Source organism: Phoca vitulina, unplaced genomic scaffold (assembly GCF_004348235.1).
Source record: "Phoca vitulina isolate PV1807 unplaced genomic scaffold, GSC_HSeal_1.0 scaffold1, whole genome shotgun sequence".
Lineage (NCBI taxonomy): Eukaryota > Metazoa > Chordata > Mammalia > Carnivora > Phocidae > Phoca > Phoca vitulina.
Window position 1 is genome coordinate 76,881,923 of NW_022589704.1, and position 16,238 is coordinate 76,898,160.

The 16,238-nt window shown below is 42.6% G+C and overlaps 1 protein-coding gene across 2 annotated transcripts in view; it reads left to right on the forward strand.

Annotated features, from left to right (window-relative positions):
- Positions 1 to 10,408: 10,408 nt before the first annotated feature.
- Positions 10,409 to 16,238, forward strand: part of CACNB4 (calcium voltage-gated channel auxiliary subunit beta 4) — a 242,662-nt gene continuing 236,832 nt past the window's right edge. The window contains exons 1-2 of one of the 2 annotated variants that reach the window (XM_032410487.1): positions 10,409 to 10,762; positions 11,310 to 11,393. In XM_032410487.1, coding sequence (XP_032266378.1) covers positions 10,703 to 10,762; positions 11,310 to 11,393 — 144 coding nt within the window. In that variant the 5' untranslated portion in view covers positions 10,409 to 10,702. Of the gene's footprint in view, positions 10,763 to 10,899; positions 11,080 to 11,309; positions 11,394 to 16,238 lie in introns of those variants that run through there. The other variant, XM_032410495.1, reaches the window with a different exon arrangement.

Consider the following 16,238-nt stretch of genomic DNA (forward strand, 5'->3'; position numbering starts at 1 on the left):
TGCTTTCCAGAACAGCAAGCTCATTTCTCCAGCCTTAGCCTACGGATTGCAGAAACACAGTGAACATTTCTTTCTGACTTGTGACAGGATAGTGTACATCACAGACCCTTGCTATGGGCTGGAGGAAGGCCAAATGGTTGTGAAAAGCATTCAATAATGGAGTCACCTCGAAAGGGGAAAGGTCACAGTCAGACACTTGGGCAGGTAACATTAGCAAGAGACAGTGCAAGACAATAAGGAGATGAAAGAAAAAGCAAATTCTATGCAGGGTCCCAACAATACTGGATATCTCAATCTCCACATCCCACACTTACATATTTATACTGGTTGTGAACCACCATTATAGATTTATTCAAGGTCTTTTCCACCTTTAAATGTCTGTAAGTCTATGTTCTTCACTGGGGACAGAATTTGAATGTTATTTGGAATTTAATTTACATCATTCAGCACCTTCCTGTGAACTTTAAAAAGAATTCTTCCTTTAAATATTATAGAAAGAATTAGCATAATTTACAACAAGCCACCAAAAATGTCAGAATGAAAAAGAAGGACAGTGATCAGATTTTGTAACTGTCTAGTTAAGTAAATTATCCTTCAGGCAAAGGGATGTATTGGTATTTGTCGTGTTTTTTAATTTGTTTTTTGGTTTTGGGGAGGGACGGGCAGAGGGCGAGAGAGAATCTCAAGCAGGCTCCATGTCCAGTGCAGAGCCCGAGGCAGGGCTCAATCTCAGGACCGAGATCATGACCTGAGCCAAAATCAAGAGTCAGACGTTTAACCAATTGAGCCACCCAGGTACCCCCATTTGTTGGGTTTTACTTCCCCTCCTTTCCTGTAAGAGAATTGTACATATCTGCCCATGCCCTTGACTCCTGGAGTGTATGTCCCCATTTGGTGATTTTGGTATTGGTTTGGTCTTTGATTGATTTTTTTCATTTTTTTAAAAGATTTTATTTATTTATTTGACAGAGAGAGAGCACAAGCAGGGGGAGCGGCAGGCAGAGGGAGAGGGAGAAGCAGACTTCCCGCTGAGTAGAGAGCCTGACGTGGGGCTCGATCCCAGAACCCTGGGATCATCACCTGAGCCAAAGGCAGACGCTTAACCAACTGAGCCACCCAGGTGCCCTTGGTCTTTGATTTAGACTCCTTTTGGCTCTGACAGCTTCTCAGACTTTCCTTGTTTTTGATGACTTTGACAATTTTGAGGAGTACCAGTCATATATTTTGTAGACTGTCCCTCAATTGGGATTTGTATGGTGTCTTCTCTTGGTTAGAGTTAGGGGTTTGGGGGAAGAAGGTCACAAAGGTAAAGTATCCTCCTCGTGTGATATCAAGGTAATGTATTATCAACCTGACTTCACTATGGATGTTCATCTTAATCACGTGACTGAGGTAGTGTTTGTGAAGTTTCTCCAATTCCTCCATTCCATGTTGTACTCTTTGGAAGGAAGTCACTAATGCGCAGCCCACACTTAAGAAGGGGGAGTTATTCTTTCCTTCCTTAAGTGTGGAGTATCTACATAAATTATTTGGAATTCTTCCACATGAGAACCTTGTCTCTTCTCTTTCATTTATTTATTTATTCAGTCATTTACTTTTATCACTAAGGACTCATGGATACTTATTTTATACTTTGGGATGGATTCCAATACTACTTTATTTTATTGCTCAAATTGTTCCAAGTTTGGCCATGGGGAGCTCTTTCAGTTTGCTCCTGTGTCCCTTTGACATACTCCAGTCATTGTGCTTTTTGTTTTGTTTTGAAAGCGTTCTTTACTTTCTGGCACTATAAGACACTCTGGGCTCATCTTGTATATTTCCTGCTCCAGTCTTAGAATCAGCCATTTCTCCAAGGTTCCCTGATTTCTTTTATTAGAGGATGGTATTAGAAACCAAGACCTGGGTACTAAATGTGTTTGTTGTTACTGACATGTTATTATTTCTAGGCCCTCGCTGAGAGCAAGAAAATATGTGTAGACTAACATATATAGCTATCTATATCTATATTAAGCTACACCTGAGTTCATGCTGATGTTTCTTTTTAAATTAACTAATTTTAAATTTAAATCCAATTAATTAACATATAAGGTATTACTGGTTTCAGAGGTAAAGGTCAGTGATTCATCAGTCTTATATAATACCCAGTGCTCATTACATCACATGCCCTCCTTAATGTCCATCACCCAATTCTCCCCTCCCCCCACCTCCCTCCCCTCTACTGCCTCCTGCCTCTGATAAAGTTACTACCTGAGGTATGGGTTAACAATTCTGAAGTCACTATACATATATACTGGAATTGAACATCTAAGTAAATCGATGGCAGATGATGGGAGCCAGGTTTTCAACTGTTGGAGTGGACAGTTGCAGATAAGTAAGGGGAGAAGGCTAGGAGGATCCATGTGGTAATGGATTCGAGTCAGAAACATCAGCATGTGAGTAGAGTGCTTATGCACAGTTCCTTTTGCCTTTAGTCTTACAGACTCCACTAGTTTCTAAAGATATTTAGGCCACCACCCTTTCCCCCCCCAGTCTCCTTCAGTGAAGTTGTTCCATAAATTTGTAAGACAGTTATATTCTTTTGTTACATTCTGCATTCCATCCTGGAACCTCCCAACTTCCTATATGACTTTTTAAAAATTTGCACACATTAAGGCTTAACTTTGTGCTGGAAAGTTCTACAGGTTTTATCAGATGTATAGCATCATGTATCCACCATTATAGTATCATACAGAATAATTTCATCACCCTAAAAAAAACCCTGCTATGCTTCACATATTCAACACTCCCCCTCCTGAACCTCTGACCTTTTACTGTTTTTACAGCTTTGACTCTTCTAGAATCTCAGAAAAATATAATCCTAAAGTACAGCTTCAGACTGACTGGCTTCTTTCACTTAGCAATATACATTTAAGGTTTATCCATGTCTTTTTGTGGCTTGTTAGTTCATTCTTTTTATCACTGAGTAGTATTCCATTGTATGATTATACCACGCTATACCCATTCACCTATTGAAGAACATCTTGGTTGCTTACAGTTTTGGGCATTATGAATAAAACTGTGATACACATTTGTTTTGTTTTGTTTTTTTAAGATTTTATTTATTCATTTGAAACAGATTGAGAGCATGAGCATGGGAGAGGCAGAGGGAGAGGGAGAAGCAGGCTCCCCGCCGAGCCAGGAGCCAGACGTGGGGCTCCATCCCAGGACCCTGGGATCATGACCTGAGCCAAAGGCAGACGTTTAACCATCTGAGTCACCCAGGTGCCCCTGTTATACACATTTGTGAGCTGGTTTTTAGGCAGTGTAAGTTTTCAAATCAATCATGTAAATACCTAGGACCATGATTGCTGGATTGTATGGAAAGACTATGCTAAGTTTATTAAGAAACTGACAAACTGTCTTCCAAAGTGGCTGTACCATTTAGCATTCCCATCACTAATGAATACGAATTCCTGTTGCTTCTAATACTAACAACTGGTACTGTCAGTTAAAAAAAAAAAAAAAAAACTTTAGCCATTCGGAGAGGAGTATAATGGTATTGTATTGTTTAATTTGTATTTCCCTAATGATAAATGATGTTGAGCATCTTTTCACATGCTTATTTGCTATCTATATATCTTCTTTGGTAAGGTTTCTGTTCAAATCTTTTCTCCATTTTTAGCTGGGTTGTTTGTTTTCTTATTGCTGAGTTTTGAGTTGTTTTTATATTTTGTTTGCAAGGTTTTTTTTTAAGATTTTGTTTTTTTAAGTAATCACTCTATCCAATGTGGGGTTCGAACTCACGATCCCAAGATCAAGCCCCACACGCTCCACTGACTGGAGCCAGCCAGGTGCACCTTTGTTTACAAGTTCTTTATCAGATTTGTGTCTTACAAATATTTTTCTCCCAATCCATGACTTGTCTTTCATTTTCTTCACAAAGTCTTTCACAGAGCAAAAATTTTAATTGTAATAAAGCCCAACATACCAATTTTTACTTGATTGGATCATGTTTGCATCTAAAACCTCGTCTTCAAATCCAAAGTCCTGTAGGTTTTCTCCGAGAAGTTTTTATAGTTTTGTATTTCACACACAGATTTATGATCCATTTTGAGTTACTTTTTTATACAGTCTGAAGATTTTTCAAAATAACAGCTTTCCCCCCCCTCAAGTATAATTTAAATTTTCTGGGAAACTTCAAACATGCTTTGTAGTTTTAAACAATATCCAAGCATTTTAAGTACATACGATAAAAACGCTTCTTATTAAGTGCTTTTCTTGGTGAAATATTTGTATTATATGGAAGTTTAGCAATTAAAATGTGCCCTTTCCCTATATATATAGTGTGTGTGTATACACATGCACATCATTTTACACAAATGTGATCTTTGGTTCTAAACCTTTTTTTTCACTTAATATACCTTAGATGTCTAAGTCTGTACATACACTCTCACCTATCTTTAATAGCCGTAGTTTTATTTAGTTATTTTTAAAATTAAGTGGTAGAGCTGGGAAACCAACTCTTCACTTTATTTTTTAATTTTTTAATTTTTAAAAATTCCAGTAGAGTTAACATACAGTATTAAATTAGTTTCAGGTGTACAATAGTGATTGAAAAGTTCTATACATTAACTCAGTGCTCATCATGATGTGTACTTTTAATCCCCATCACATATTTAACCCATTCCTTGCACCCACCTCCCCTCTAGTAACCATCTGTTTGTTCTCTATAGTTAAGAGTCTGTTTTTCGGTTTGTCTCTTTTTTCTTTGTTCTTTTGTTTTGTTTCTTAAATTCCACATATGGGTGAAATCATATGGTATTTGTCTTTCTCTGACCGGCTTATTTCGCTTAACATGATACTCTAGATCCGTGCAAGTTGTTGCAAATAGGGTTTTCATTCTTTTTTATGTCTGAATAATATCCCATTGCATATATACCACATCTTCTTTATCCATTCATCTATTTAAAAAAATATTTTATTTATTTATTTGACAGAGAGAGAGGGAGACAGAGAGAGAGCACAAGCAGGGGGAGCAGCAGAGGGAGAGGGAGAAGCAGACCCCCCACTGAGCAGGAGACCAACTCTGGGCTCTATCTCAGGACCCTGGGATCATGACCTGAACCAGCCAAAGGTAGATGATGAACCGACTTGGCCACCCAGGCACCCCTTTCCATTCATCTATTGATGGACACTTGGGCTGCTTCCATAATTTGGTTATTGTAAATAATGCTGCAATAAGCATAGGTGCATATATCCTTTCCAATTAGTGTTTTCATATTCCTTGGGTAAATACCCAGTAGTGTGATTACTGGATCATAGGGTAGTTCTATCTTTAACTTTCTGTGGAATTTCTATACTCTTTTCCAGAGTGGCTGGACCAGTTTGCATTCCCACCAAGAGTGCATGAAGGTTCCTTTTCCTCCACATCCTCTCCAATACTTGTTGTTTCTTGAGGTTTTGATTTTAGCCATTCTGTCAGGTGTGAGACGATATCTCATTGTGGTTTTGGTTTGCATTTCCCTGATGATGAGTGATGTTGAGCATCTTTTCATGTGTCTGTCGGCCATCTGTATGTCTTCTTTGGAGAATGTCCATTCATGTTTTCTGCCCATTTTTAAATTGGATTATTATTATTATTTTTTTTGTGTTGAGTTGTATAAATTCCTCACATATTTTGGATACTAACACTTTATTGGATATGTCATTTATAAATATCTTCTCCCATTCAGTAGATATCTTTTAGTTTTGTTGATTGTTTCCTTTGCTGTGCAGAGCTTTTTATTTTGATATAGTCCCAATAGTTTATTTTTGCTTTTGTTTCCCTTGCCTCAGGAGACATATCTAGAAAAATGTTGTTACAGCCAATGTCAGAGAAATTACTGCCTGTGCTCTCTTCTAGGATTTTTATGGTTTCAGGTCTCACATTTAGGTCCATATAAAAATAACAGCTTTATTGAGAGAATCCACATACCATACAATTCATCCCTTTAAAGTGTACACTTCAGTAGTTTTTAGCATATTCACAATATGTGCAACCATCACTATAATCAATTTTATTTTATTATTATTATTTTTTAAAGATTTTATTTATTTATTTGACAGAGAGAGACACAGCGAGAGAGGGAACACAAGCGGGGGGAGTGGGAGAGGGAGAAGCAGGCTTCCTGCTGAGCAGGAGCCCGATGAGGGGCTCAATCCCAGGACCCTGGGATCATAACCTGAGCCAAAGGCAGACACCTAACGACTGAGCAACCCAGGTGCCCCTATAATCAATTTTAGAACATTTTATTCACCTCCAAAAGAAGGCTTGGACTTTTTTTTCCTTTTTTTTAACTTAAAATTTTTTTCTTTCTTTTTCACCCAAGTTTCTATTTCAATTCTAGTTAGTTAATGTATAGTATAATATTGGCTTCAGGAGTAGAATTCAGTGATTCATCACTTACATACCACACCCAGTGCTCATCCCAACAAGTGCCCTCCTTAATACCCATTACCCATCTAGCCTATCCCCAACCCACCTCCCTCCAGCAACCCTCAGTTTGAAGAAGCCCTGTACCTTTAGTTACCACCTTGATAACTCCCAGCCTAATCTATTTTTAGTCTCTAAAGATATCCCTGTTCTGGACATGGCATAGAAGTGGAATCATACAATATATAACCTTTTGTGATTGATTTCTTTCACTTAGCGTAATATTTTCAAGGCTCACCCATGTTGTAGCATGTATCAATACTTCATTCCTTTTTATTGCAGAACAATATTCCACTGATAGATATACCACATTTTTTTTTATCCATTCATCAGTTGGTGCACATTTGGGTTGCTTCCAGTTTTGGCTATTATGAATAATGCCGAACATTCTTGTACAAGTTTTTGCATGGACATATTCTTTGATTTGTCTTAGCTATATACCTGGGAGTGGACTTGCTGCATCATATGGTAACTCCGTGTTTTACTTTTTGAGAACTGTCAAAAGTGTTTTCCACAGTGGCTGTACTGTTTTATAATCCCATCAACAGTGTATTACAGTTCCAATTTCTTCGTATCTTTGCCAACACTTGTTTTTGATTATAACTATCCTAGTGGATGTAAAGTGGTATCTTGTGGTTTTGATTTGCATTCCTCTGATGACTAATGATGTCAAGCATCGTTTCATGTGCTTATCAGTCATTTGGATATCTTTTTTGGAGAAATGTTTATTCAGACTCTTTACCCATTTTTAATTAATTAATTAATTAATTAGAGAGAGTGCCCAAGGGTGCGGGTAGGGGTGGGGTGGGGTAGGGGCAGAGGGAGAGGAAGAGAATCTTTTTTAAAAAAGATTTATTTATTTATTTGAGAGGGAGCGGGGGGGGGGGGGGGGCTGAGGAGCAGAAGGGAAGGGAGAGAGGGAATCCCCAGCGGACTCCCAGCTGAGTGTAGAGGCCCATGCATGGCTTGATCCCACTACCCCAAGATCATGACCTGAGCCAAAATCAAGAATCAGACGCTTAAATGACTAAGCCACCCGGGTGCCCCTCTTTGTCCATTTTTAAAATAGGATTTTTATTACTGAGTTGTAAGATTTCCTTATATATATGTTATAGATAGGAGTCCTTTATCTGATATATGCTTTGCAAACATTTTCTCCCGTTCTGTGGGTTGTCTTCACTCTCTTGATAGTGCCCTTTGAAGTACAAAAATTTTTAATTTTGGTGAAGTCCAATTTATTTTTTTCTTTTGTTGCTTGTACTTTTGGAGTCATATCTAAGAATCCACTGCCAAATCTGAGTCATGAAGACTTACCCTTATGTTTCCTTCCAATAGTTTTACATTTTTACCTCTTTCATATAGATCTTTGGTCCATTTTGAGTTAATTTTTGTATGTGGTATGAAGTAAGGGTCCAACGTCATTCTTTCATGCCTGGTGCTGGGGGCAGGGACAATGGTGCACCTATCTTTGTGTGACACCCCCCCCCCTTTAGGAGCTGAGTGCTTGGTAGGGAGGGGCAGCATGCCAGGTCTCCAGGCTTGCCTCTGCATGAGCAGCCAGGGCCCCAGTATTCTCAGCGGCTCTGTGCCAAAGGTAGAGCCTCCATCCCACAAGTGGGGGCTGGGCCAAAGAAGGGAGCCCACTTCTCTCTGCTGTATTTGATGGGAATTTAACCTCAGCAACAAGGATGTGAGGGCAGGATGATAAATGCTGATGTCCTGTCCCTCCAAGGAAGAGAACCCTCCCACTGGAGCTGATGGGAGAGGAAATGCTGTGTTCCAGGGTGCACCAGTGTGGAATGGAGTTTCTCTCTTGCTGAGCTGGATGGAAGCAGGGAAGGAGGGAGCAGGTCTTGGTTCATATACCACAGACTCTAACTTTTCTTTCTGAATTTTCTTGAATAAATGTTTATTTGTTGTGTACCCTTAGGACCATTCCAGAGATTTAAATTAAAGAAAAATGACAATTTTTACCAGTTTTGCTGTAGGGTAGATGCAGAGAGCTCCTCACTGTCATGCTGCTGTAGATTCTTTTTTCATAATTTAAAGTCAGTGACTGTGGGCAGTGGAAAGCCAGAAAACTCAAATTTTGGTGCCCACATAATAACTCATTCTATATATATATATATAGATAGATAGATATTTTATCTATATATATAGATACATATTTTTATATACATAGATAAAATATCAGCTATTAAATGGCTCAGAACTAAAGATGGACTGAGTCGATGGTAACTAAAGCAAGGAGTTCTGCATTGGCAGACATACCACTACCCATAAACTTTAGGAAATATCTACCATATGTAAGGTATACAAATACAAGATAAAAAGCTAAACATCTATTTTGGAAATTAGGCAATTTTCATAAAAAGACAACTAATAAACCAAGGCAGTCTACAGAAATGCCCAGGGAGTAAGTACTCCAGTTTTTCATAGGCATGAGAAACTCTCCAGGACTGGAGTGATCAAGGAGGGTTTCTGTGTAGGAAGTCTGGGCTGGGGTAGGTTTGGAGTGTGGCTGGGGTAGGTTTGGAGGAAAATGTAGGATTCTGCTGGGTGGGTGGGCTGGAGGTAGGACACATTCCAAGGCAGAACTGCTGAAGTGGGATTGTATTTGGTCTGCTTGAGCAATAATGAGTAGACCTGACTGCTTGCTGGAAGGTCTGTACGAAGAGATTAAGCAAGAAATGAAGTGGTGACCAGAAAAGCAGGGGGGAGAAGTGGAGCTTGGTTGTTGAACCCTGTCTTGCAGGCTGCTGAGAGCAATGAGTGCTTTTTCAAGAAAAATGACTTTGGCAGAGATTTTAGGAAAATGACTTTGCCTGTAGTGTGTAGTTGGAATGAAGTGTGTGTGTGTGTCTGTGTGTGTGTGTGCGCCCATGCAGAGCCCCAAAGCAAGGAGACTAGTTAGACTGTACAAAGAAATGAAGGTCTGGATTAAGTGAAGAAGGCAGGAATGGAAAGGAAGTGTTTGGTGGGTGCTAAGATAGAATCAGGACCTCAATAAGCAGCCAATAGTTAAAACAAACATGGCAGTTTCCATCAAAAATAATACTAGAATGTGATGTGACAAGGGCTGATTTAGCAGTTTGAGATACTATGTATATTTTATTGATGGGTTTCTCATGCAGTAACTATAGATAAACGGGTCTCTTTATTTTTGAATTCTCATATATTTTTCTTCCCCCTTCTTAATACTTCAAATTCCTCTTCTCCAGTTTGCACTTAATTTGATTTCAAATTAATCTCTTGTATGTGCAGGAGGAAACCAAGGGTTGCAACAATGGCACGGATTGTGTATGGTTTCAAGGATGAGTTTCCTCGCTTGAAATCAGCTATCCGGGTAGAAATGGGAGGCACGTGGCCAAGTCTTGCTTTTTGGCAGGTCGAACATGACCTTCAAAACTCCTTAGGACACGCTGATCTCCTGCGAGGCTGAATCAGACTCAGGTTGGCAGGGTCTCCCGCGGTCACCTGCATGTGTATGGCTCGGGGTTGTGAAGCTATAGTTGACAAAACAATAACAAAAACACGGACAAAAAACAATCCACAAAGCCCCATGCCTTACCACAGTGGGCTGATGAGTGAAGTCGCGGAGGGAAGGTTCTTGTTCTTGCCCTTTTAAAATTCCAGTGTACCAAACACACACGCGCTCCAGCACACACAAACACACACACACACACACACACACTTCTTGCCCTGTTAAAATTCCAGTGTACCAAACACACACGCGCTCGAGCACACGCACACACACACACACACACGCGCCCGGTCGGCTCTTCCCACTCCCTGCCACATTGCACCGGCGTCCCTCCCCAAGTCCTGATTCATGAACCGTGCCACCTTTGTCTCATTTGAAACTGTGCAGACTATTTTAATCCTCCCACCCCCATCCCAGATTTCCCCCCTCCCTTCATTCTCTGGAAAGCTCTGATGTAAGGCGCTCGCTAGGTGGGGGGAGCGCTTCTCCCCACCGGCTCGGGTAGGCGAGATCCCCAGAAGCCCCCTTCGCGGGACCTCCGTCTGCGGGGGCCGCTGCCCGGGACCCCGCTGCAGGCGCGGGGGAAGCGCCTAGGTCCCTTTAAGGTGTCGCGCTCTCCGAAGTGCGGGCAGGCAGCCGGGAGCCGGCGCGGGTCCCGCAGCCCGCTGGAGAAGTCCTGCCGCCCTCCCCTCCTCCCGCTCGCGAGCCTCCGGGTGCCTGCCCGCCCTCCGCCCACCGCGCACCGACCCGCCATGCGGCCGTGAACCATGTCCGCCTCTTACGCCAAAAACGGGCGGGCCGACGCGCCGCACTCCCCCACCTCTCAGGTACCACCCCCTCCTCCTCCCGCCCCCCTCCCCGCTCCCCCCCGCCCCGGCGGCCCGAGCGCGCCCCGCCTTCCTGCCGGCCACGCGGGGCCCCCAGTCCTGGGAGTCGGCCGCCCCGCGCTCCCACCCTTCCTCCGCGTCCCTCTCTCCTCCAGCTCCTCCTCTGTCTCCTCCTCCCCTTCCTCCTCCTCCTCCTCCACCTCCTCCTCCTCCTCACCTCGTCGGTCTCAGCGCTCACGCTCTGGAGCCCGCAGCCTTCCCCAGCCGATGCCGGGCACTCGGACCCCGCACCCCGAGAGTCTTTGTTAATGGATGTGGTGGGTGCTCGCGGGCTGTTCTTCCCGGGCATCTTTTCAGCCGTCGAGGCTTGTGGTGGGTGGGTGGGTGGGGGTAGAGGCTGTATGTGGGTACCGCGGAGGAGACTGGGCTGCGGGCTCTGGGAGACCCCCGGGAGCTGGTCCAGAGGCGGACTCTAGCCCGGGGTGGTCGCCCGGCTCCACGCTTCGGTCCTCACCGGCTTCTCTCTGGCCCCGTGTGTCGAGTCCAGGTGGCCCGAGGCACCACGACCCGGAGGAGCAGGTTGAAAAGATCCGATGGCAGCACCACTTCAACCAGCTTCATCCTCAGACAGGTAGGAGGCGGACTCGGGGAGGCGGCGGGGGGGTGGGGGTGGCGGCGGTGATGGGCAAGCTGGGGAGAAGGCCCGGTGCGGGGCGCGGGGGTCCGAGAGCCGAGCGCTGCCCCCACGAGCGGGAGCGGCGGGTCGCGTCTCTGCGCGCCTCTCTCCGGCCGGGGCTCGGCGCTCTCGCTGCGTCCTTCTTCTGCAGCCCCCTGCGCGCTGTCTTCGCGGCCAGGCGGCTCCGCGCCGCCCTGGAAGTTCGTGCGTGCGGACGCAAGTTGGTGGAGACGTGGCTTAGGGCAGGGATATTGAATTGAAGACTGAAAAGTATTTCTAGTTGCGCTTTCTGTGTGTGGAGAAACGTCTTCAAGTCGTGTACTTGACTTTGAGTAACCAGAGCCCCTGGGGCCCGGCACATGGTTTGATCTGGCTGAGAGTTCGTGGTCTCTGCTGTTTTGCCCTATTTCGAACACTCTTCTCCGTCTAGGTCTTGGGAGAGATCTGCAAGCTCTGGTCAAATGAAAGACACTTCGATCAGAAAGTTTGGTGTCACTTGGGACATATTCTTTGGTTCGCTTAACTAGGGAAGGACTGCCCAGATCCGGTTAAATCAAAATAAGCCAAGGCCGGCACTCAGTCCCGGGGTCTGGGTGGTACTACACTTAGTGTTTGTTTTCTTCGTGGTTGTTTCCTTCTGCGTGGTTCTAGTGAGTGTTCTGTGTGCTAAAGATCGCTGGTTACACTGAATGCTTAGATCTCTTTCACCTTGACATAGGAGATTGGTCCTTAATTTTTGTACTGCCCATGTGCTGTAAATGAAACCATCTCTACATAGGTGCTGGGTGCTAGCGAGATCATGCAAAAGTGAATCACCTTGATCTTTCTTTGGAACAGAAACTGTGGAGGTGTGTGCTTTCCGGGTGATTTGGGAATACTTTGGTCGTCGCCCCAAGACGCTTTTATTCCAGGCTCTGCTGTGGGTTGCTGGAATGACCTTGGGAAGTTCTTTTCCCTCTAGGTCACTCAGAACATTGTGTAATGTGTTTTTAACTAATGATGGCAGCTGCGGTGTGTTTCCTTAGTGATTATCATCAATTTAAACAGATTGTCCACGACAAATGGGTTTTAGATTCAAAATTGGACTCAGACTTCTTCTAAAGGGTTCATAAAACATATTTAGATAATACTTATTATGCAGATATTCATTTTCTGGAAACAAATTATTACTACTACTGTTTAATTCAGTGAACACCAAGCGTTTGCATTATTAAAATAAATATATTTTAGATCCTGAATTCATTCTAAAAGTGCATTCTATCTCCTTTGCAATGCTTGCTTGGGTCATTTGTGTATTTGATAAAGCAAAGACATTCTTCACCTTTAAAAAATTTTTGACTTATGTGACTGAGATCTTGTTGATGTTTATTTTGTAGGTGCCTATTTTTGGTAGTGTTTTTTGTTGCAAATTCTTAGAAATACTAATTATACAGCAGTGTATTCTGTGAACTGTTTGACTAAAACTTTTGAACTCATCTACACTATCACTTCACTAATGCTTTACTCTTCCAGCCACAAACAAAACAATCTATATTTTTCTAATATTCTTATTCTTTCCTCAATTTACTCCAATAAATGATTGAGATTAATCCATTTATAAGTTCTTGTTAAGTGTGTTGCTATATATTGTCTTAAAAATGTAAAATATTGCATGCTAATAATTTTGGGAGTAATTTAAATGATGCAGATTTTTATTTTTTAAGATTTTATTTATTTGATAGAGAGAGAGCACAAGCAGAGGGAGCTGCAGGCAGAGGGAGATGCAGCCTCCTCCCTGAGCAGGGAGCCGGATGTGGGGCTTGGATGTGGGGCTCAATTCTAGGACCCTGGGATCATGACCCGATCCAAAGGCAGACAATCCAAAGGGAGATGCTTAACCGGCTTAACTGACTGAGCCACCCAGGCACCCCAAACAATGCACATTTTTAGAACAAATATATTTCATTAGTTTTTCTGAAACTGGGATTTGTTGATTTAATAAAATGGTCTAATTTAAATTTAGGAGTTAGGTATAATTGCATTATATACACAATCTTCCTATTTTTTTTTTTTTAAAGATTTAATTTATTTATTTGAGAGAGAGAATGAGAGACAGAGAGCATGAGAGGGAGGAGGGTCAGAGGGAGAAGCAGACTCCCTGCCGAGGAGGGAGCCCGATGCAGGACTCGATCCCGGGACTCCAGGATCATGACCTGAGCCGAAGGCAGTCGCTTAACCAACTGAGCCACCCAGGCGCCCCACAATCTTCCTATTTTTTCTGTGCAAAAATAATACATAATTTTTGTGAGCACTTACAGCTCAGTAAGTATCTTACACATGATCTTGTTTAAATGGCATAATATAGACTTCTATAATGGCTACAATAAAAATAACTGAGGGATTTTTGTTTCTTTGACAAGAGATGAAAAGTTATTGCAAATGGAATTTAACAGTATTTTTTGAAGTAAAATTGAAGAGTTTTCACCTGAGTTTCAAAAAAATATTTTTTAAGAAGCACAACAGCTGCTTATGTTATTAGAGCCTCATTATTTGTAGAATGACCAGTGGTTTATTGTTTTTGAATTCTTGATACATTAGAGGGATGGAATTTCTTGGTGATATTTCATAGTCTGTGTGGTGCCTTCACACATGATGAAGATAGTGGGAATGCCAGCAAAATAGTGCTGCTCATTTCTGGTGTCATATTATTTACAAAATTAGGGAGGGAAAGTGTTCCCTTCCACAAAAAAATGATATGTCAAATCAGATGTGTAAGACAGGGCTGGTGGTGAAGAACAGAGGACAGTTGGCAAACTCACCTAGTAAAACTGTTTATTCTTTAAACTGGTAAAAAGTTTTAGTGTTTGTGTGTGTTGTGTGCCCATGTGAGTTGGCCTGAAAACAAGCAAACTGAGAAAAAGAGCCTGCCTCTGCTCTGTGGACTGCTCACAAAGTCCTTCAGGCATCTTTGACCTTGGTTTGTGGGCTCCTCGATTGCTGGCCTCCATAATCTAGGAGGGATGGAGATTTTGGAATGAATCCAGGGAACAACTAAATGGTTTCTTTGAGGAAAGGTGAGGAGATGAAGTATTTTGCCACTGTAAGAAGAGAGAGCTGGGTGACCCAGTAATGATCTTCAAAGTGTACACAGAGGCATTCTTTGGAAATGTGATGGACTGTTGTCCGTCTTCACTGAGGATGAAACTCAAGAATTGCTACAACAGGAAAGGAATGATGTTTTACAGCAAGACTTTCTTAAGAATGTTGCTGTCATTGGAATGGCTTTGCAAATGAGCCTGTAGAATTTTTTCCTAGGAGATCACTTCTGACAGACATTTGTGAGTGGATTTATTAATGTTTTATTTATTTATTTATTAAAAAAGATTTTATTTATTTGAGAGAGAGAGTGAGCGAGAGAGAGAGAGAGAGCGCGCATGCGCGCACACAAGCAGGGGCAGAGGGAGAAACAGACTCCCCCGCTGAGCAGGGAGCTGGACTCGGGGCTCGATCCCAGAGGACCCTAGGATCCTGACCTGAGCCGAAGGCAGATGCTTAACCGACTGAGCCACCGAGGGGCCCCTATTTATTCATGTTTTAAAACTTTAGGAAACACTTATTAAACATTTGCTGTGTGCCCAGCACTGTGCTAGATACTATAAAAGAGGAATGAAAAGATGAATGAGACAGAGCTCCTGAACCCAAAGGATTTTGTAATCTACTTAAGGAGACATAGGTATATACACATAATATAGTGAAGTGTAGCAAGGAATGAGGGTGTGGGCAAAATGCCTGTGTGCACTGAATATTGAAGTACTCTGGGTGTCATTGCACATAGAGTTTGTGTGATGGAGTCCTCAGGTTACTCCCATTTTTCTCTCCACGGGGGTTCAGAGGGAAAATTTGATCAGAGTATGATTGGTCTGTTGACCTCTCCTTGTTAAGGCTGCCCTTATGAGGACTGCAAGTCTTACAAAGCCTGACCTCTACTAGTTTCCAGCCTCATCTTGAACCATGATCTTTTAGCTTTGGATGTAGATCTTGAACACACCATCTTTCCTTCTGCCATAGGCTCTTTGGATATGCTGAACCTTCTGTGTGGAGGGCTCTTGCTCTCTCTTCTGCCTACTTAACTTGTAATCTTCCTTGAGACCTAAGTTTCATCTTTATTTTTTTTTTTAAAGATTTTTTATTTTTAAGTAATCTCTACGCTCAAGGTGGGGCTCGAACTCACAACTCCGAGATCAAGAGTTGCATGCTCCATCAACTGAGCCTGCCAGGCACCCCTAGTCTTCACTTACTTTTCTCATCTCTGTGATGACATCAGTTCCTTAACCACCTACCTCATTCCAGAGTGCATTTTGCCAGTTCTCAATAATTAGATTTCTCTGTTAATATCTGTCCCCTCATCCAGATAATAAGCAGGGACAGGTCTGCATTTGGTCTCCTTTGTATCTTCAGAATTTAGCATAGTAGATGTTTAATAAATATTTATTTGAATGAATGAAGGAATGGATGGATGGAGGACTAGCTTGATGTATTTTAGGCATGGGGTTCTGCTCTAATATCAAACTCTGTGTTTAATGGGGAGAAATTGCCTCCTAACAAAACTTCCCCAAATTTAGCAGCTTAAAGCAACAACAATTTTTTGGGGCGCCTGGGTGGCTCAGTCGTTAAGCGTCTGCCTTCGGCTCAGGTCATGATCCCAGGGTCCTGGGATCGAGCCCCGCATCGGGCTCCCTGCTCCGCGGGAAGCCTGCTTCTCCCTCCCCCACTACCCCTGCTTGTGTTCCCTCTCTCGCTGTGTCTTTCTCTGTCAAATAA